General features: G+C 43.5%; 1 protein-coding gene across 1 annotated transcript in view; it reads right to left on the bottom strand.

The window, feature by feature from the left end:
- Positions 1-6590: 6590 nt before the first annotated feature.
- ANKRD16 (ankyrin repeat domain 16) overlaps positions 6591-22397 on the bottom strand; it is a 46910-nt gene continuing 31103 nt past the window's right edge. Inside the window, exons 6-7 of the mRNA XM_082256428.1 lie at positions 19439-19517; positions 6591-6928 (exon numbers count right to left, since the gene is read on the bottom strand). Of these exons, the coding sequence (XP_082112554.1) occupies positions 6762-6928; positions 19439-19517 (246 nt within the window). The 3' untranslated portion in view covers positions 6591-6761. The remainder of the gene's footprint in view (positions 6929-19438; positions 19518-22397) is intronic.

Here is a 22397-nt window from a genome sequence, read left to right as displayed (position 1 = left end):
TAAACAGTCTAGGAGTTGTTGTGTTTGTTGTTTTATTTTAAATAGGGATGGAAAAAGGGAAGAGTGGGATACTCTGTAACTTGAATTATTCACAATTCTGAGGACTTCTATCTGAAGATGCAGCCAAGCTGCGAATTTCACCTTGCTACTAGATTAATTGTAGATACGGAGTCTCTGACCAAAAGACTGGGTTGCACACTATCTTCAGGGTACAAGCCTAGCACCCCCTTTAACTCCACCAGCTGACACCTGTTCTCGGACTACTCTAATCCGGAGTGGCCCCCTTCTGGGTCAGGCCCTTAGACACAATACCCTGTACTCACGATACTGTTTTTTCAGGTTCTCCAGTGTCTCTACCACTCTAGTCAGCTCTCCTGGACCTCTGGGTTATCCTCCTTCCTTCTGGCTCACCAGGAGGAAAGAGCTGGGACCATACACCAACTGCTGCAGAAAAGGAGGCAGCCGCCACCCTCCTTCTGGGACTCTGCTCACCAGCCAAAGACCCCAAGCATATATGCTCCTGGATTTAATACCACACCAAAGAATGCACCGAGACGACCAGTCTGTGCCAATCACTGGGACTGTATCAAAGCCTGTGTATCCATTGATCGGGTTTCCTCCACTGTCCAACATGCCTCCCTACTGGACCAGTGAGGACACTCCCCAGACCAGATGAATTACACCAGGCATGTCCAACCTGCGGCCCGGAACCACAGGCTATTTGGCCCACTGCTCCCTGACAATTTTTTTTGCTGGGGAGGAAGGAAGTCGGGTCGGGGACACGGCCACAGTAGCTTCCAACTAACGGTAGGCAGAGGCTGCCTTGGAGGGGAGGGGAGCATGTGCAGTGTTTCTGACTCCTACCACCATGACCACTTCAAATCACTAGAGCGTTCCTTTATTGTCTCTCAGAAGAAGTAAACCTCTGTATACTGATTCCATTTCATTTGATCATCCTCATTAGTGCGGGAGGCGCGGCGGCATTTTATTACATACCTTAACTATAGTATATATTTTATATGCGGCCCGAGAAAATTTCTCTACACTCAATGTGGCCCAGAGAAGCCAAAAGGTTGGACACCCATGAATTACACACTGAGCACCATGCGCAGACCTAACTCCTAGATTCTGCTCCCTGTTAAGCAAAGGGCTATATAGATTTTGCCTGCTGCTCCTCTGATAGGCAGACAGAGCAAAAACTATACTCTCTACCTAGCACCTTCCTAGGAAGGTGCTACATAAAGAAAAAATATTTCTTGCCTAAAAACAGACATAAACAGAATGGATGTAAACAGAAGTCATCCATTTACATTTGCCCACGGCCGAACTAAACCCACCGATTTTACGGTTTCCAATTATATCTGTCACAGTTGTTAGTGTGCTTATGTCAGATCTCAACCCAACTTTTAATTCATCGAATGGCTGGAATTTGCAGATGTAAATAGTGGCTACAATGGTACTATCTTTGGCTGCAAAAAGATAGGAGGGTTAAAGTATAACTAAAGGCAAAACATTTTTTTTTAGAGTGGAGATGGACTAGAACACCTGTAAGGTTTTTATTGCTGTCTGTGCCCACTTATAGGGAGATTCACCTTCTCTATTTGTCCTTTTTACCATTATCATTGAAAATAAAAGTAAAAGAAAATCCCAAATTTTGGGTTGTCCCCAGAAAAGTAATGGAGAAGAAATCTTCCAATAGGGACACTGGCGGGCCCCAAGGAATTCCCCTAATTTGCAGGGATTTCCTCTCACTTCCTGTTTGGCTATGGGACATGAAGTGAAGGAAAATCTCTGCAATGGGACACAGATGGCAAAAAAATATGATAGGGGTTATAACCTCCCTAAAGCCCCGTACACACGTACCGATGGTCGGCATACAAATGTTCCTCTTTTCTCCCCGGGATGTCGGTGTCTGCTGAAAAGTGCAAAGACAGCACAAGGACAGCACAAGAATTTTGTCTGCCGACTGCAGAAGTGATGTCATGTAATGGTTAACTTTCCCTGTGTTTTCTATTTTCTGAGCATGCCCAGTCTTGCAAATCTGCGGTCTGTCGGCCGAATTGTGTACTGACAGGCGAACAATCGTCCGTTCTGGTGTCGGCATACAAAAATTTTCATGTTTGCAAGAAAGACTTTTGTCCGCGGATTGTGCGCAGACATCTGTCGGAGGCACCATACTAACACGCGTACAATCGGCAGATCCTTCGTCCACCGACGTTTGTATGCCGACGATCGGTACGTGTGTACGGGCCTTTACTCTACGAAAAATAATAAAAAAAATGTGCCCATAGTTCCACTTTAAACAAATGTAATTGCATACCACAGACTATTATTTAAAATAAATGGTTAGGAGTGAAATAGGAAAGCTGCTACTGCTGATCTCCTATGTGTTGTTTTATAGCTGGCATGCTGACCCTCTGGCTTCAAGGTTTTCTTCATTATGGAACCTAAAAATAAATAATGCAGAACAGGAATTCTGACTTTAACCTGACTTCACTTAATACTTGTTCCGGGTCAGTGATTCATAGAGTACAAGGGTCCCAAAAACAAAGAAAAAAAAAAAACACCAGGCTTCTATCAGATACATTACGATTTGCAGTGTGTAAGTCACCTGAGTTACTTTGCTCCAGTGATACAGTATATCTCCCACTTTGACTTACTAGGTCTTTTCCAGAGGTACACATTTTTTACAGTGTAACCAAACCCATCAATTTAAAGTGGAACTGATGGCAACAAAAGAAAATTTGCAAACAGGCAGGCTTTTTAATTGCAGAGTAAAGATGGGCTCAGGTGTATTCGGGATCCTAGTCCCAACCCAACTGCCTGGTCCCGCCAGGAAGCCGACACTGCACATGGCTAATCACAGGCAGTGAGACATATTCCTCAGCTGCATAGACCATGTAATGTATTCATAGAGTACCTTGTACTCTATGAATCACTGACCCGGAACAAGTATTAAGTGAAGTCAGGTTAAAGTCAGAATTCCTGTTCTGCATTATTTAATGCCTGTGATTAGCCGTGAGCAGTGCCGGCATCCTGGCGGGATTGGGCAGGTGGGTTGGGACTAGGATCCTGAACACGCTTGAGCCCATCTCTATTGCAGAAGAGACATGCAATGCCTCTCCTGCCACAAAATACACTTACCTGTCTGATCACAATCCTCTTCAGAATGTATACTGAATTGAGTCTTCACAGCTCAGTTTACACTAGCACTGTGCCGGGATGACTGCACTCCTGCGCATGCATGGGAGTGGTCTCATCCCACAGAGGCCAATCAAAATGGCCTGAAAACCAGAGAATGCCTGTGCTGGTGAGGGATTTCGTGGGCCTTGAACCATTGGAGAATAGGTGAATATTTAATATATAAACACCTCCTTCCCAGTCTGGCCCACTATCACCCAGGAAGGCTATGTCATGCCTAATTCTGGGAGATACACTTACTTTTGGTCCTCCAGGAAACGCATCATCCATTACTGAATTTTAATAGTTTAAATACTATGAACTTTTAATATTGAGAATGCCATGTATTTTATAGTCAAGTCGTTAATGTAGCAATGTATGTGTGTATGTATATACAGTGGGTACGGAAAGTATTCAGACCCCCTTAAATTTTTCACTCTTTGTTATATTGCAGCCATTTGCTAAAATCATTTAAGTTCATTCTTCTTCCTCATGAATGTACACATAGCACCCCATACTGACAGAAAAACACAGAATTGTTGACATTGTTGCAGATTTATTAAAAAAGAAAAACTGAAATATCACATGGTCCTAAGTATTCAGACCCTTTGCTTTGACACTCATATATTTAACTCAGGTGCTTTCCATTTCTTCTGATCATCCTTGAGATGGTTCTACACCTTCATTTGAGTCCAGCTGTGTTTGATTATACTGATTGGACTTGATTAGGAAAGCCACACACCTGTCTATATAAGACCTTCCAGATCACAATGCATGTCAGAGCAAATGAGAATCATGAGGTCAAAGGAACTGCCTGAAGAGCTCAGACAGAATTGTGGCAAGGCACAGATCTGGCCAAGGTTACAAAAAGATTTCTGCTGCACTTAAGGTTCCTAAGAGCACAGTGGCCTCCATAATCCTCAAATGGAAGACGTTTGGGATGACCAAAACCCTTCCTAGAGCTGGCCGTCCGGCCAAACAGCTATCGGGGGAGAAGAGCCTTGGTGAGAGAGAGAAAGAAGAACCCAAAGATCACTGTGGCTGAGCTCCAGAGATGCAGTCAGGAGATGGGAGAAAGTTGTAGAAAGTCAACCATCACTGCAGCCCTCCACCAGTCGGGGCTTTATGGCAGAGTGGCCCGACGGAAGCCTCTCCTCAGTGTAAGACACATGAAAGCCTGCATGGAGTTTGCTAAAGAACACCTGAAGGACTCCAAGATGGTGAGAAATAAGATTCTCTGGTCTGATGAGACCAAAATAGAACTTTTTGGCCTTAATTCTAAGCGGTATGTGTGGAGAAAACCAGGCACTGCTCATCACCTGTCCAATACAGTCCCAACAGTGAAGCATGGTGGTGGCAGCATCATGCTGTGGGGGTGTTTTTCAGCTGCAGGGACAGGACGACTGGTTGCAATCGAGGGAAAGATGAATGCGGCCAAGTACAGGGATATCCTGGACAAAAACCTTCTCCAGAGTGCTCTGGACCTCAGACTGGGCCAAAGGTTTACCTTCCAACAAGATAATGACCCTAAGCACACAGCTAAAATAACGAAGGAGTGGCTTCACAACAACTCCATGACTGTTCTTGAATGGCCCAGCCAGAGCCCTGACTTAAACCCAATTGAGCATCTCTGGAGAGACCTAAAAATGGCTGTCCACCAACGTTTACCATCCAACCTGACAGAACTGGAGAGGATCTGCAAGGAGGAATGGCAGAGGATCCCCAAATCCAGGTGTGAAAGACTTGTTGCATCTTTCCCAAAAAGACTCCTGGCTGTATTAGATCAAAAGGGGGCTTCTACTAAATACTGAGCAAAGGGTCTGAATACTTAGGACCATGTGATATTTCAGTTTTTCTTTTTTAATAAATCTGCAACAATGTCAACAATTCTGTGTTTTTCTGTCAGTATGGGGTGCTATGTGTACATTCATGAGGAAGAAGAATGAACTTAAATGATTTTAGCAAATGGCTGCAATATAACAAAGAGTGAAAAATTTAAGGGGGTCTGAATACTTTCCGTACCCACTGTATATATGTACTTATGTCATTAATTTTATTTGGTCTGTATACATTCACTTAGTGGAGACAGAGGAGAGTCGCCTGGCAACCCAATAGTCTACACCCGTTAGAGGTGGGCCAGAACCCCTGCCTCCTGTCAGTGTAATTGTATAAGTTGGAGAGCAAAGACACAGTCTAGTTGGCTCTGAAGAAGAAGCAGGACCTCAAAACGCATCAGCAAGTTTCTGTGGACGTTTCTATCCATGATGTGCTACTGTGGGCACTACAGCCACTTTAATGTGATATGCCTGTATCAAGCACTTGTTTGTGAGTACCTTTCTTTTATCATACAAAAAATTATTTTTTACAAAGGATAATGCACTAGGCCAGTGCACCCTCTATTTCTTGTTTTCAGTTATCCAGACATTCCCAGTCTTGTGAGGGCAGCAAGGGGGCATTTATCCGAATTAGCCAGGACAGAGCTCCTAGAGCAAAACCTTTTTGGGGCCGACCCTCAAGCACAGGGAAATTGTGTGGTGTTTCTTTTAAAATAGGTGAATATCTGTCCCATTTGTTCTGTTTTAAATGTTTGAAAAAACAGTTACCATCAAAACATGCCATGAATTATAACTGTCACTGTTGCTTGTGCTCTCAACCCAACTGTCATGCCCTCAAATGGCTGGTGTCATAACCAATCACATAGGCAGCACCATGGTAACTGCAGATCAAACAGAGGCTAAGGGTACCTTCAAACTGACAATTTTAACCAAGCCTAGGCAGAGTTTACCCCCTTGGTCCAATGTTTGTGTAATGTGAGTGAATCATGCCCGGGACCACTTGGAAGAGGTGGTCCCAGCCACTGTTCACTTGTGGTCCGGTATGATTTACTTTAGTGTGAGTGCAAACTATGCCTTAGAACATAACTCTTCATAGATGATGGAGCACAGAAGCAAGGATCACAGGTGTCTGGTAGGCAGACGTGATTATGCAAATGTGTCTGGGAACACTTGCTTATAGCCCAGTGTGAGTGCACCCTAAGATGGCAGCTTCCTTCGCTGAAAAGGATAGGATGGTTTAGTTACACCTTAGGTGATCCTGTCACCACAAGCCCACTCTTAGCCAAGAAGACACTTATAAAAGAAGCGATTATAAACTTACCTCTCCAGTGGCCCATGTATTGAAATGTCATTTTCTCTACCTAGCCATTGAAAATAGTCTACATCTCCATTTGTGTAAAATACTTTCTCCCCCCTGGTTGCTGTGGTTCCTCCCACTCCTTCATACATCAGCATATACAAGTGGAATGAAGCAAAGCAGCTGGGGGGGGGGGGGGGCAAGTATTCAGCTCATCTGCCAGTGGAATACTTGCATTGGCTGGGAAGTGGAGATATGCCAGCTTTTAAATGAACCAAAAACAAAGTATATAAACGCTTCTTTTACAGGTGACTTCTTGGGTAAAAGCAACCCTGTGCTGACAGAGTCACCTTAGGAATACAACTGCATGGTAACGATTCCCCACCTATTGTTAGTAATTAGAAACATTCTAGCAGAGACAGTCAAACAGTACAGCTTTATCCTTAAACTCATTTTTGCATTGTGTCTTTAAAATATATAAAGATATTCTTGACTTCAGGTTTCTTCGCAAGTTGCTCTGCAAATATCCCATTGGAGTCTGCGGTGTCCTTCAGCCCAGATTTCAGGAGAAAGTGAACACATTCTTCATGCTGGCCAGAAGCCGCCATTTGAAGAGCTGTGGAAAGAAGAACTAGTATGAGAGAGATAATGTTGTCTAGGTCATTAAAGCCCCATTCACACTTATGCGACTTATAATTCATGCGATTCCCATTATGACTTTACTGTGCAACTTGATGGGTCTTTAGATTTCGTGTGCAGAACGAAAAAATTCATTTCGTTTCATTCGGTTTCTTTATTTTCCAACAAATTCCAAATTTTCAGAACAATTGGAATTCGAATTGGTCGAAAATAATCGACCGATTCAAATTCTGTGTGAAGAATAGCTGGTTGTGAAGGAGCGGGCCGCAAAGCCAGCCGCCGCATGCTTAACAACAGCTGTCAAAGGTTTCCCCACTAAAAGCTGAATGTAAAAAAAAAAAAAAAGGAATGCCGGCAACGAAAAAAAAAAAAAAAAAAAGAAGAAAACGGCTTGGGGTCCCCCCTAAGATCCATACCAGACCCCTGATCCCACCCCCCTATGTGAATGAATATATGTACCCCTACCCATTACCCCAAAAAAGTGTAAAAAGACAGTACACCAGTTTTTGACAGGTCCTTTATTAAGAAATAAAAATGTCCCCCGATGTAGATCCATTATCAATCACGCCGCCCGCCGCAGTACCAACCCGAAAAAAGAGTATAAATCTCCGGCCCCTGATGAAGGCTCCCACTTTCCTGTCTGCTCCATCATGTGACAGCTCTTAAATACCTAAGGGGCGGGGCCACCCAGTTGCATCACCAGGTGGCACTGCCCCCTTTTGACGTCATCAACCAAGGGTTTGCTGGGTCAATGATGTCCCCCCACACTGTTTTTTTTCATTGTTGGCATTCTTTTTTTTTTTTTTTACATTCAACTGTCAGTGGGGAAACCCGCTGACAGCTGATGAGTCAGTGGTTGTTAAGGACACAGTGCCCAGGTTCCCTTAACACTCAGCTATTCTCCACAAAGAATTCAAATCGGTCGATCAACTTTTGACCGATTTGAATTCCAATCGTTCTAAAAATTTGGAATTCGTTACATTTTTCCGTTCGCACTCATCCAAAGTCGCATCAAAATAGCATCTATATTATGCAGGAGCAACTTTCATGCGACTTTTAAGGATTTACATTGGGGTCTACGGACCTCAAGTCACATGAAAGTCTGACCAAAGTAGTGCAGGAACTACTTTGAATTCGCACAGATATGAACGGTACTCATAAGGAAAACATAGGGTGCAACTTGTCATGCAACTTTAGGGTTCAAAGTCGCACAAGTGTGAATGAGGCCTTAAGGGAATGTATTGATTTTTTAATTTTTTTTTCACTTTTTATTCACACTGAATGTTTTTACAGCTGCTGTTTTTGGCTTCAGGCATTTTTTCTACAGCCAGTAAACTCCCCAGCATGTTATCCTATGTGTCCAAGCACACATGGGCTTTTATCAGCAATTTTTGGCAGGGGTGTTTTCTGCTATTTGGCATTTATAAGCCCTTTTAAACCATTTAATCATTTAAGCATTTGAGGGAGTATAGTTTTGCTAAAAAAAAGCTAAAAAAAAATGCAAACGCTAAGAAAAAGCCTACAAACCATAATGCATAAATGCTGCAAACCACTAAAAAAACTTGAATTTTTAACACAGCGTTCTTCAGCTAAAGCTACTGGAGTTTTTATAATAAATTGTACTTTTATTATTTATGTCCAGTGTGCATGAGGCCTTTAGATGAAAGAAACCAGCTTGAGGAGACAGATATTATCAGTGTGTGCTAAGAATCTTGTTTGTGTGTAGTTTGCATTTATATACAGCGGGTAACATAAATATTGAACACACAACCATCTTTCTAGGTAAATATATTTCTAAAGGTGCTATTGACATGACATTTTCACCACACGTCGGTAACAACCCATGCATACAAATAAACCAAAACAAATACGTTCAGAAAATAAATTCTGTGTAATAAAATGGAATGACACAGGGAACAAGTATTGAACACACGAAGACAAAGAGGTGCAAAAAAGGCATGGAAAGCCAAGACACCAGCTGAAATCTATCAATAAAGCGGAGTTCCACTTCCACCCAAAAGTGGAGCTTCCGCTCTTTTGCTTCCTTTCCCCCTCCGGTGCCACATTTGGCACCTTTCAGGGGGGAGTGGGGAAGGGGTACATGTTTTTGTCCCGGAAGTTCGGCCCCCTCCTCCTTCCCCCGCCGCCGAGCCAATAGAAATGCGCAGGCGCAGTAGGGACCCGCAAGCCGCAAGGCTTCACGGCCGGGTTCCCTTACCGGCAATGGCGGCGGCCCGACCCGACAGCCGATGGAAACATCAGCTGCAGTGCCGACATCGCTGGACTCCAGGGCAGGTAAGTGTCCTAATATTAAAAGTCAGCAGCTACAGTATGTGTAGCTGCTGACTTTTAATTTTTGGAGGGGAAGGCGGAACTCCGCTTTAAGTAGAAAACAATCCTGCTCCTTGTCAGTGCAAATGAATATCCGCTTGTTCAGTCTCAACTGATGGCCTTTAAAAAGGTGTCTCATTACCAAGGTGTCCCACAAGAAACAGCTCAAGATCAGTAAAAGCAAAGTGCTCTCACTCAGGACCTTTGCAACCTTATTGCTGCAAAACATACTGATGGCATTGGTTACAAAAAGATTTCTAAATTTCTGAATGTTCCAGTGAGCACTGTTGGGGCCAAAATCCAGAAGAGGAAAGAACATCAGTTCACCATAAACCGGGCAGGACCAGGTGCTTCTCGCAAGATTTCTGACAAAGGAGTGAAAAGAATAATCAGAAGAGTTGTCCAAAGAGCCAAGGACTATTTGTGGCGAGCTTCAGAAAGACCTAGAATTAGCAGGTATAATTGTTTTAAAGAAAACAATAAGTAATGCACTCAACCATCATGGCCTGTATGCACGCTCACAAGACTACATTGCTGAAGAAAAAACCATGTTGAAGCTCGTTTTAAGTTCACTGCACAACATTTAGACAAGCCTGTGCAGGGACATGCGCAGTGGTGGGATTCAGCCGGTTCGCACCGGTTCCATAGAACCGGTTACTAACTTTTTTCAAGTTCGCAGAACCGCCTTGTGAGTTTGACCATCTGTATAAAAATCATCCTCCTGATCCGCTGGGCTGACCGCTCTGCTGTTCCCTCCTCTGTCTGCGCTGTCTCTCTGCAGGGAGGCGGCCGGAGCCCACACACTGCACTGGTTGCTAGGCTAGAGCCGCTTAGCGTCTAGCAACCATTGACGTCACCCCCTCCTCCAGGCCGCCGCCTCCCAGACAGTCCCTGATTCCCCGCCTATTTGGCTCTAGTAGGAAAGGGTGGACTCGGGGCGCATTGTGTGACAATAGCGAATGAAAATTTGCTATTGTAACACAAATCCGCCTCCTCCTCGGCCAATGCCATTGGCCGAGGAGGAGGCGGGACGCAGGAGGACTCGAGGAGACGCGGGGACTGAAGAGAAGAAGCCGCTACAACAGGTAAGTCAAGTGCACTGGTCTGGGGGGCTTGGCAAGTTGGCACGCTGTTCACTCTGCATTGAAGGGGGCACGAGGATCTCTGCATTGAATGGGACACGCAGCACGCTGGTCTCTGAATTGAAAGGGGGCACGAATGATGATCTCTGCATGGTTCAGAGACACTTTCAGGAAAAACCAATATATGTGGAAGGCGCTATTGGTATGCACAAATGTGGTGCATGCAACTATTGTCAATGGATTCTTGACGGGCCCTCGTCTATTCTTCCAAAAGATCAGTTACATAAAATGAATCATTATGTTGACTACCAAACTCAGGGTGTGATACTGTATATATCATGTTTTGCTGATGTGTGGCTTTCTAGGTCGGCAAAACAATTAAAAACTTTTGGTAGAGAATGTATGACCATAACTACTATATTAACTTCTTCCGGCCCGCGCTATAGCCGAAAGACGGCTACAGCGCGGGCTCTAATTTCCGGGAGGCCGTCTTTAAACGGCCTCCCAGTGACAGGCTCCCTGCATCGGGGAAAATCTGTGTCAGCCGTGTCCCTTGGACACAGCCAATCACAGATCGTGGTGAATGGCCAATCACAGCGGCCATTTACCACGTGATCGGACCGTGCAATGAGAGATGATCTCATATGTAAACATATGAGATCATCTCTCATCGCCAGCTCTCCTTCCTCACACAGAGACTGCATGTGAGGAAGAGCAGAGCCGATCAGAGGTTAGGGGACACAGAAGAATGTAATAAGGGCACTGATCACCAGTGCCCTGATTACACAAAAGATAAATAAAATACAATAAGTGCCCACCATCAGTGCCCACAATCAGTGGCCATAGTGCTGCCAGTCAGTGCTCATCAGTGCCTGCTCATCTAGGCACTGACTAGCAGCACTATAGGCACTGAGTGTGGGCACTGATGGTGCTGCCCATCAGTGCCGCCCGTCAGTGTCCATCAGTGCCACCCGTCAGTGTCCAGCAGTGCCGCCTCTCAGTGTCCAGCAGTGCCGCCTCTCAGTGTCCATCCGTGCCGCCTGTCAGTGCCGCCTCTGTGCCAAACAGTGCCACCTCTCAGTGCCCAGCAGTGCCACCTATCAGTGCTCATCAGTGCCGCCTATCAGTGCTCATCAGTGCTGCATATTAGTACCTCCTCATTAGTGCCACCTCATCAGTGCCCATAAGTGCCACCTCATCAGTGCCCATCAGTGCAGCCTATCAGTGCCCATCAGTGCCGCCTCATCAGCGCACATCAGTGAAGGAGAACTTTTTTTTTTTCAAAATTTACTCGCAGAAAATAAGAAAAACTTTTTTTTTTCAAAATTTTCTGTCTTTTTTCTTTTTTTTTTTGTAAGAAATAAAAAACCCAGAGGTGATTAAACACCACCAAAAGAAAGCTCTATTTGTGTTAAAAAAATGATAAAAATTTCATATGGGTACAGTGTAGCATGACCGCGCAATTGTCATTCAAAGCGTGAGAGAGCTAAAAATTGGCCTGGGCAGGAAGGGGGTGAAAGTGCCCGGTAGGCAAGTGGTTAAGAGAAATCTTCTGTACACCCCTATTGGGAGGCATGTGACTTTAAAACACAAACATGATACATCAATGGTCAGATTTACAGTACTTGAGAGGGTGATAGAGGACCCCAGGGGGGTAATTTTGACAGGAAACTCCTGCAACAGGAGGCCAGGTGGATATATGGATATATAAATTAAATGCTACAATATCGCCAGGCCTAAATGAGGCTTTATGCTTCAAGGCCTTCTTGTAGAATTATCAGTCGTACCTCTCCCAATGAGTAAATATAGACGTCAGTAGTTAAATGTTGGGCTTGACCTATAATTATACATGGAAATATTTGTTTGTAAAGTTGTTCAGCTAGATATACCACTTATAGAATTATGTGGTTAATAAAAGGTACCGTATATACTAGAGTATAAGCCGACTTTTTCAGCATGTTTTATGCTGAAAAAGCCCCCCTCGGCTTATACTCGAGTCACTGTCTGACTTACCTTTTAAAAATGGCGCCGCCCGGCGCCAACACGTCACCACGCATGGGCCGTCTGCCCGGGAATAGCCGAACGTGTACGGGCTTTCCCGAGCATCGGCGGCACATGCACGGTGACGTGTTGGTGCCGGGCGGCCCCATTTTTAAATGTAAGGCACCTCACCGACAAGTGAGATTCCTTCTGCAGCCCCTGCATTTCCTTATGCAGTGCTGCGAGCATGGTACAGGACATTCTCCTGTACCATGCCCACAGCACTGCATCTCCTGTACAATCTGTGCCATGCCTGTGTACCATCACCTGCGCCATGCCTGTACAATCTCCTGTGCCATGCCTGTACCATCACCTGTACCATCTCCTGTACCATCTCCTGTACCATCTCCTGTGCCATGCCTGTACAATCTCCTGTGCCATGCCTGTACCATCACCTGTGCCATGCCTGTACCATCTCCTGTGCCGTGCCCGTACCATCTCCTGTGCCGTGCCCGTACCATCTCCTGTGCCGTGCCCGTACCATCTCCTGTGCCGTGCCCGTACCATCTCCTGTGCCGTGCCCGTACCATCTCCTGTGCCGTGCCCGTACCATCTCCTGTGCCGTGCCTGTACCATCTCCTGTGCCATGCCCGTACCATCTCCTGTACCATGCCTGTACCATGTCCACAGCCCTGCATCTCCTTCACCATGCCCGCAGCCCCTGCACCATGCCCACAGCCCCTGTTTTGTGTCTCGTGGTGGTCCAGTATCTGCTGCATTTCCCACCCTAGGATTATACTCGAGTCAATACGTTTTCCCACTTTTTTGTGGTAAAATTAGGTGCCTCGGCTTATATTCAGGTCATCTTATAATCAAATATACACGGTATTTTGATTTACATCAAACGGATATAATGGGCAAATTTACATTGCATTGCAAATGTATGTTGTGAGCTGTTATTTAGTGGTGGTTGGATGGGGTAGAGCAGAGCTCAAAATTCTCCTGAAAGTCCTGAGCTACTAGCCAGACCTTAAGGGTTACTCGCCACCAGTTGCCCTACCCTGCCCCGCCCCTAAACACGCCCTCATAAATTATCTCATAAAATTACACTGGTAAATGTTTTTGCATTAATGCAGAAGTTACAAAAATAAATATTAATAATGTTTTCAGTGCCCATCAGTGCAGCCTCATCAGTGCCCATCAATGCAGCCTCACCCATGCCCATCAATGCAGCCTCACCCGTGCATGTGAATGCAACCTCACCCATGCATATCAATGCAACCTCACCCATGCACATCAATGCAACCTCACCCGTGCCCGTCAATGCTGCGTCCCCTGTGCCCGTCAATGCAGCTTCACCAGTGCCCGTCAATGCAGTTTTACTTGTGCCCATCAATGCAGCTTTACCGGAGCCTGTTAACGCAGCTTCACCTGTGCCCATCAATGCAGCTTTATCTGTGCCCGACAATGCAGCTTCACCTGTGCCCATCAATGCAGCTTTATCTGTGCCCGACAATGCAGCTTCACCTGTGCCCATGAATGCAGCTTTATCTGTGCTCGACCATGCACTGACCAGTGCAGGGGAAGAGAGAGAGAGAGGAAGAGGAAAAATGGTCGGATAATTACAGAGCGCGGGTCATCCTGCTGTAACAGCTTTAATTGTAATTGCCAGGCGCTCGCCGACACACACAGTCTCGCCTCCTAGCCCGGCTCATTTGATAGACGTCACACGTCCTGGTTGGCCAGGTGTTCTGTCTACCAAAGAAGCCAGGCTAGGAGGCGGGACTGTGTGTGTCGGCGAGCGCCCGGCAATTATAATTAAAGCTGTTACAGTGGGATGATCCGCGCTCTGTGATTATCCAGTCAGTTGGCTGGCCGGCTTTCCTCTTCCTCTACTCTCTTCCCCTGAGCGGCTCCCGTAGCAGCCCCACACTCGCCCTAAATAATTTTCCACATTTGCCTGCTCGCAAAATGCGAGCAGGCAAATGTAAAATTTGAGGGATGGGGTAGAGTATATATTAACCACTTCAGCTCTGGAAGGTTTTACCCCCTTAATGACCAGGCCTTTTTTTGTGATTCAGCACTGCGTTACTTTAACGAAAAATTGCGCGGTCCTGCGGCGCTGTCCTTTTTTTCACACAAACAGAGCTTTCTTTTGGTGGCATTTGATCACCTCTGCGGTTTTTAGATTTTGCACTATAAACAAAAAAAGAGCGACAATTTGGAAAAAAAAACACTTATTTTTTACTTTCTGCTATAAAACATTCCCAAAAAAAAATTAAAATAAATCTATTTTTTTTTTTATCAGTTTAGGCCATTTTGTATTCTGCTACATATTTTTGGTAAAAAAAAAAAATCCCAAAAAGATATTCTAATTGGTTTGCGCAAAAGTTATAGCGTTTACAAACGACGGGATTGATTTTTATTTATTTATTTTTTAATTAGAAATGGCGGCGATCAGGGTTTTTTTGCGGGACTGCGACATTGCAGCGGACAGATCGGACCCCAAACTGACATTTTTGACACTTTTTGGGGACCAGTGACACGAATACAGTATTCAGTGCTAAATAATATGCACTGTTACTGTATAAATGACACTGGCAGGGAAGGGGGTTAACACTGGGGGTGATCAAAGGGTTAAATGTATGCCTGTTTGTGCTTACTAACCCAGCTCCCCCCCCCCCTCAAACTTACCTGAGCACCATCTTGATCCAGCTATGTGCACGAGAGCCTCAGTCAATCACAGCCAGTGAGCCAATGAGGAGGGGGTGGGGCTGAGGCACGGCTGTGTGTGAATGGACAGATGGAGCCTTGGCCCTGGAGTGAGGCTGCTCGGATGCCCCCATAGCAAGCTGCTTGCTCTTGGGGGCATTCGGCAGAAGGGAGGGGCCAGGAGCACTGGCAGGGGACCTGAGAAGAGGAGGATCCAGGCTGCTCTATACAAAACCAACTGCACAGAGCAGGTAAGTATGACATGTTTGTTTTTTTCAAAATTCTGCCTTTATTCTGCAATTCTGTCCCACTTGCATGCATTTCTATAATGGCTGTGTAAGCTTGGTTAGGATACAGAGAAGAATGTACTGTAGAAACCATAGCTAGCTACTGAGGGTGGTTCAGGGATATCCAGTATGAGCAATACATGGCTACTTATCCATCCAGTCAAAACTGAAACTGACAAAGAAATGACAGTTTTTAAACAATATTTATATCTTAATATATAATTTTATTATATTCAACGTTTTAGTTAATATCATGAATTTAAATGAATATGTATTTTTTGTTGGACATTATTGGCAATTTTAGTGCAAGAAACGCTCAAGAAAAATGTATCCCTTTAAATTCTGCGTATGTCTTCAAACTGGTCTGTTGCACTTGTGTTGTAGGGTTAAGGCTGGATTCACACTGGTGCGATGCCAGACATTGCATGTGATTCGCACTGCATTGCTCTACACATCAAATACTATGTCTGTGCGATGCACATTCAGAGATACAATTTGTATGGCTTAAATCACATTGCATTCGTATCAAAATGGTGCAGGACTATTTTTTTTGGTCTGCACTGGAATGGGATCGCACTGGGTTTTCAGACCCATGCAATCTGATTCCATCGGATTTCACAGTCCGCACTGCGTTCTGCGAACCGATTTGGGAGGAGTGTCATTACCTTTATTATTGACACCAGCAGCAGAGAGCAGAGAGCAGTGTGAACTGCCTGTGGGTCAGATGTGATGCAGGAACCCGCAAAGGAATCCCTGTGGTTCCAGCATCGCACCAGTGTGAACTCCGCCTGAAAATCTTGCTTGCTGAATTTTTGGTCAGTTAAAGAAACTGCACCAAAAACGCACTTCCCCATTGAAATGCATTGAAACGCAGCAAGAATACATCAGTAATGCACCCAGGGTATGTTTTTGATGCGTCACATGACCTATGAAAAACAAACCATAAGCACAGTATAATTGTGGAAAAATCGCAGCAAATTCGTCAAAATCGTGTGTGTTTTCGGTTCCATTTTCTGCATTTTTTTTCCTTATCAGCACAATGCCGGTAACACCATTTTCGGCCGATATGTTTTGGCAGTCGAAATTTCAGTGCATCTCTAATTGCAACCAAGATTTGTTAATTTGTGAACACACACAGGTATTTTTCCTAACAAATAATTAATGACCATGTTGCAAAAATGAATACACCCCAATGAAAGTCTTAGGGCCCTTTCACACGGGCGCTCCGTATGTCCGCAAATCATCCTATTTTTTTGCGGATGATTTGCGGACATAATGTAAGTCTATGGCATTGCGGATGTCAGCGGAATACCATCCGCTGACATCCGATTTTCTTCCTGTCAGTTCTGTTCCGTTTTTTTGAACTGAACAAAACCCTATTTTTGTTCCGTTCAAAAAACGGAAAGGAAGGAAAATCGGATGTCAGCGGTGTCATCTGCTGACATCCGCAAACCCCCATAGACTTACATTATGTCCGCATATCATCCGCAAACGGATGGGATGATATGCGGGCACACGTGGAAAAAAAAAAAAAAAAGGCCCGCAGCGGAGCTCTCACACGGAGCGGCCGTGTGAAAGAGCCCTTAGGCCCCTTTCACACATGCGGACCGGACCGTTCATTTCATCAGTTCAGTCACGCCAAAATGGATGATCAGTGCTCATCAGTTTTTCATCAGTGTTCATCAGTTTATTTTTCATTCACTACCAATGCAAAAACAGATGAAAAACTGACCATTTGTCAGTTTACATGCGTTTTTTTGTCTGATCTGTTTTTTTAAAGGAAGAAAAAGAGAGCTTTGATCAGTTTCAAAAAACGGATGATGGCGGATGTAAATGGATGATCATCCATTTAGCCCCTTTTACGCATTCGGACCAGTCTTTTCATCAGTTCAGTCACATCAAAATTGATAAAGTATTCATCAGTTTTTCATCAGTGGTCATCAGTTTTTCCATCAGTGGTCATCAGTTTTTCATCAGTATTTCATTAGTTGTCATCAGTTTTTCATCAGTGGTCATCAGTTTTTCATCAGTGGTCATCAGTTTTTCATTAGTTGTCATCAGTTTTTCATCAGTGGTCATCAGTTTTTCATCAGTGGTCATCAGTATTTCATCAGTGGTCATCAGTATTTCATCAGTGGTCATCAGTATTTCATCAGTGGTCATCAGTTTTTTTTATCAGTGGTCATCAGTTTTTTTTACATACACTACCAATGCAAAAATGGCTGAAAAACTGACCATTTGTCAGTTTACATCTATTTTTCGTCCGATCCATTTTTTTACGGAAGTAAAATAGAGCATTGATCAGTTTCAAAAAACGGATGATGACGGATGCAGATGTAAACAGATGATCATCCATTTACATCCATTTCTCCATAGAGATCAAAAATCAAACAAACAAAATCCTAATTAACAAGAATTCAACTACAGGTGATAATAATTTTTCACTAAAACAGGTGTCCAGCAGACAGTTGATTATAAAAACCCCTTCCAATTTCATGCTGTTAGCAATGGCACCACATGGAAATGTCACAAGGCCTGAGAAAGAAAATTCTTTACACAAGAAGTCCCGGTTCACATTTGTGCGATGCGGGAACACTGCGAATATGCAGCGTGATCCCGCATTGCATCCGCACCCCTGGCAGTTCACACTGTCAATACGCAGGGGGTGTCAATTAAAAAAGTTAATGACACCCCCAGTTGCGATCGCGCATCGCAGTGCGATCTGCAAGTTCGCACAGAATCGGATCGCACAAGTGTGAACCACTATGCGATCTGATTCTGCTGCGGATAAAAAAAAGGGTCAGGTGCGTGTTTAGTGCGAATGCGGTGCGAATTCAGCCATACAAAGTGTATGGCTGAAATTTGCACTGCACATGAGATCGCGTTTAATTTAGGAGCAGTGCGCTCAGAATTACATGCGATCTCCGTGATCGCACTAATGTGAACCGGGACGAAAGGTTAAGGCTACAGAATAATCATCAAAACTTTACTTTTCACTCTGAATACTGTAGCAAAAGTGATACAAAAATGTAACAAAGATGAAACTGCAACTATCTCACAGAGACGTCCAGGCCGTCTATGCAAGTTAACACCTCAACAGGAGCATCTTCTAATGAGAAGGGTTGAAGGAAATCACCATGCAACTTTACTGCAGTTAGCTAAAAAAGTAGAAAGCAAAACTGGGGTGATTGTTTCCCGTGACACAATACGGCGTACACTGCAGAAGAATGGCATGCATGGGTTTCGTCCACGAAGGAAGCCTCTCCTAAAACCCATGTACAAAAAAGCTCGCCTAGAATTTGCCAGGGCTCATGCTAAAAAAGACCACCAGGACTCTGTACTCTGGAGAGATGGCGTAGCAAAGGTGAGGAGTACAAAGAAAATGCATGGTGCCTACAATGAAACATGGTGGTGGCAGTGTCCTTCTGTGGGGCTGCATGAGTGCTGCTGGTGTCGGGGAGCTGCATTTCACTGATGGCATCATTAATTCACAGATGTACTGCTCTATATTTAAAGAGAAGATGCAACCATCACTCCGTGCCCTTGGTCATCGTGCACTTTTCCAACATGACAATTATCCAAAACACAGATCTAAGGATACTGTTGCATTTCTGAAAAGAGAACAGTGTGAAAGTGATTCAGTGGCCAAGTATGTCTTCTTGATCTGAACCCAATTGAACACCTATGGGGAGTTCTGAAGAGAAGTTGAGCATCACTCTCCATCCAGCATCCAGGCTCTAAAAAGAGATCGTTCTTGAAGAATAGAAATAGATAGATGTTGCAATATGTTGCCAAATTGTTCATTCCATGCCTAGAAGACTTGGTGCTGTCCTTACAAATCATGGAGGCCATGCAAAATACTACGTATAGAAGTTTTTGTTGTGGGGTATATATTTTTGCATCAACTAAATTGAGTAAAACTGAAGATTGTGTAATCTAAGTTTTATTAATAACCATACTTTCCTGTAATGAGCTAAACAAATATTCTATAAAACTCGGTGTAATATTTATTGATAAGAATTCCAAATAAATAGAATTTCAGCAAAACTAGTTCTGTAAAGAGGGGATATATTTGAAGTAAATACAAATTCTTACCTGACCTCCCTTTGGAATCTAGGCAGTTCAGGTCAGCCCCAAGGGATAGCAGAGTTGAGAGACAGCTAACATGTCCTTCCTAAAACATAGAAACAAACTTTGTTGAACGTCTATAGATTGTAAGCTCTATTGAGCAGGGCTCTCTGATTCCTCCTAATGTCTTAAAAAGTGTATTGTATTTTATACCCTCAAGTTGTAAAGCGCTGTGTAAACTGTAGGCGCAATATAAATCCTGTATTATAATAATAACCAACATATTGTGGGTTGCAGATAAGAAATAAATTTAGAGAAAACCAAGGTAGAAATATCAGAGATGCATCATTCAATCTTTCACTGCCACGCCCTGAGCTCCACTTTTAAACTTAGCCGGCCAGGCCATTTTTGCATTTTTTTGCCATTGCTTTTTTATTTTTCCCTTACAGCTTTCAGAGTTTATTAAAGACCCCCCCCCCCCCCCCAAACCATATATTTTCTGAAAGCACATAACCAGTAGAATACAAAAAAGGTGCTACTGATTTTTAGGGCACAATGATATTTGGGCAAATGTTTATCAAAACAATAATTTTGCTAAAAAAAACACTAAAATCATTTTACAAAAGCCCTGCTAAATATAAAAGCCAACCTGTATGGAGTTAATAAATAACCACTATTTGTAAATTTTAGATTGCGCTTTTTTGCAAAATGGTGAAAATTGAACATACACAAAAATGGAAATATTCAAACTTCTCAAATCTAGAGGTTTTCATTGTTCCCTTACAGCTTTCAGAGTTTGTTAAAGACCCCCTCAAACCATTTTTTTTCTGAAAGCATAGGACCAGTAGAATAAAAAGGAAGGCACTACAGATTTTTAGGGCCCCGCAATATTTGCCAAAACAATATTTTCGCTGAAATTCACTAAAACCATTAGTAGCCGATACAAACACCGCAAATTTAACAAAATCCCTGCTAAGTTCCCTCTAAATATAAAAGCTAAACCTGTATTGAGTTAAAAAATAAAAAATATTTGTTCATTTTAAATTGTACCTTTTTGAGAAATAGTGAAAATCGGACATACGCAAACATTTCTCTAAAAATCTGGAGGTTTGGTCAAATGGTCTATGCCCGTAGATGGCTCCTAAGGGAGGATGGAGACGCGGCCGTGGTCATGCAATGTGTGTTATAATGTTTACTGTTTTTTCTTTTTTCTCTGAAGTAGAGGATATGAGGGGGTGGGTTGGCTGCCTTTTTCCTTTTTCACTTACAGCTTTCAGAGTTTATAAAAGACCCCCCAAACCATATATTTTCTGAAAGCACATGACCAGTAGAATAAAAAGAAGGTGCTCTTAAATTTTTAAGGATCTGCAATATTTGCACAAATGTTTATCAAACCTTTATTTTTGCTAAAAATACAATAAAATCAGTAATAGTGGATTCATACATTGCAAAATGTACAAAATTCCTACTAAATATAACATTTAAAACTGTTAATCAGCTGGATATCTCTCCCCTGTCAACTTTTTTCTCTTGGTGTAAGGAAAACTTGTCAGAAGTGATTAATGCTGACAGCAGATGAAGAAAGCAGCAGTTAGAAATGACACTTAGTGGTCTGGATTGAGACTAATACACACTATAGAGGGATATGCTTTGCTAATATTTCATTGAAAACAAAAAAGTTGAAGTTTAATGCATCCAATGTTCAGTGCCTACTTATCCACCATATCCCATATTAAAAAATCTGCTGAGATATGATTTTACTTTCCTCTATATGGTTTGTTTGAAACAAAACAAAAAAAAAACTGAAAAAATGTTCTCTCCAGAATTATGTATATATACTGCATATATGTAAAACTTTTTACTGCTCAGTAAGTGTCAAATGAGCAGGCTGGAGGCAGAAAGGTGATACCCGAATCTGCTTAGCTGAACTGGGAAGTTACATTTTCATCATGAAATAATTGTGCCACCTGCTAGGCTGTGCAAAGGTCAAACTATGTGTAAATGTGGATACATACACTGCTCAAAAAACAGGCAGGTACTATAGGAGAGCTGGACAGGGCCATAGAAGGTCCTCAACCCATCAGCAGGACTGGTATCTGCTCCTTTTTGCAAGTAGGAACAGGATGAGCACTGCCAGAGCCCTACAAAATGACCACCAGCAGGCCACTGGTGTGAATGTCTCTGACCAAATAATCAGAAACAGACTTCATGAGGGTGGCCTGAGGGCCCAACATCCTCTAGTGGGCCCTGTGCTCACTGCCCGACACCGTGGAGCTCGATGGGCATTTGCCATTGAACACCAGAATTGGCATGTCCGTCACTAGTCTAGCGCCCTGTGCTTTTCACCCTGAGCACATGTGACAGACGTAAAATGGGTCTGGAGAAGCCGAAGAGAACATTATGCTGCCTCTAACATCGTTCAGCAAGGCCAGTTTGGTGGTGGGTCAGTGATGGTCTGGGGAGCTATATCAATGGAGGGACACACAGACCTCTACAGTCTAGAAAATGGCACTTGACTGCCATTAAGTATCGGCATGAAATCCTTGGACCCATTGTCCTGGCCCCTACGCTGGTGCAGTGTGTCCTGGGTTCCTCCCCCAATGTTGTCATGCATACAAACACGTGGGGGCCATACAAACTACTGAGTAAGATTTTGAGTTGCTGCAATGAAATTTCAGCAAAATGGACTAGCTTGCTGCATCATTTTTTCACTTTGATTTCTTGGGGTGCCTTTGAATTCCACCCTCTGCAGGTTGATGATTTTTACTTCCATCAAATGATGTGGCATTCTTTCGTTCCTAACACATTACCCAGTCCATATCAGTATAGATACCCAGTCCATATTAGTATAGATATCCAGCATGATATTTTTCCATTGAGATCTGATGTGTTTTCAAAGTGTTCCTTTCATTTTTTTTGAGCGGGTGGTTTGTAAGTGAGTGAGAGTATATACATACACACACACACACACACACATTATATATAT

This window comes from Pelophylax lessonae (genome assembly GCF_965119305.1).
Source record: "Pelophylax lessonae genome assembly, chromosome: 4".
Lineage (NCBI taxonomy): Eukaryota > Metazoa > Chordata > Amphibia > Anura > Ranidae > Pelophylax > Pelophylax lessonae.
The sequence above is the reverse complement of the archived record's forward strand: the minus strand, read 5'-3'. Positions and strand labels throughout refer to the sequence as shown.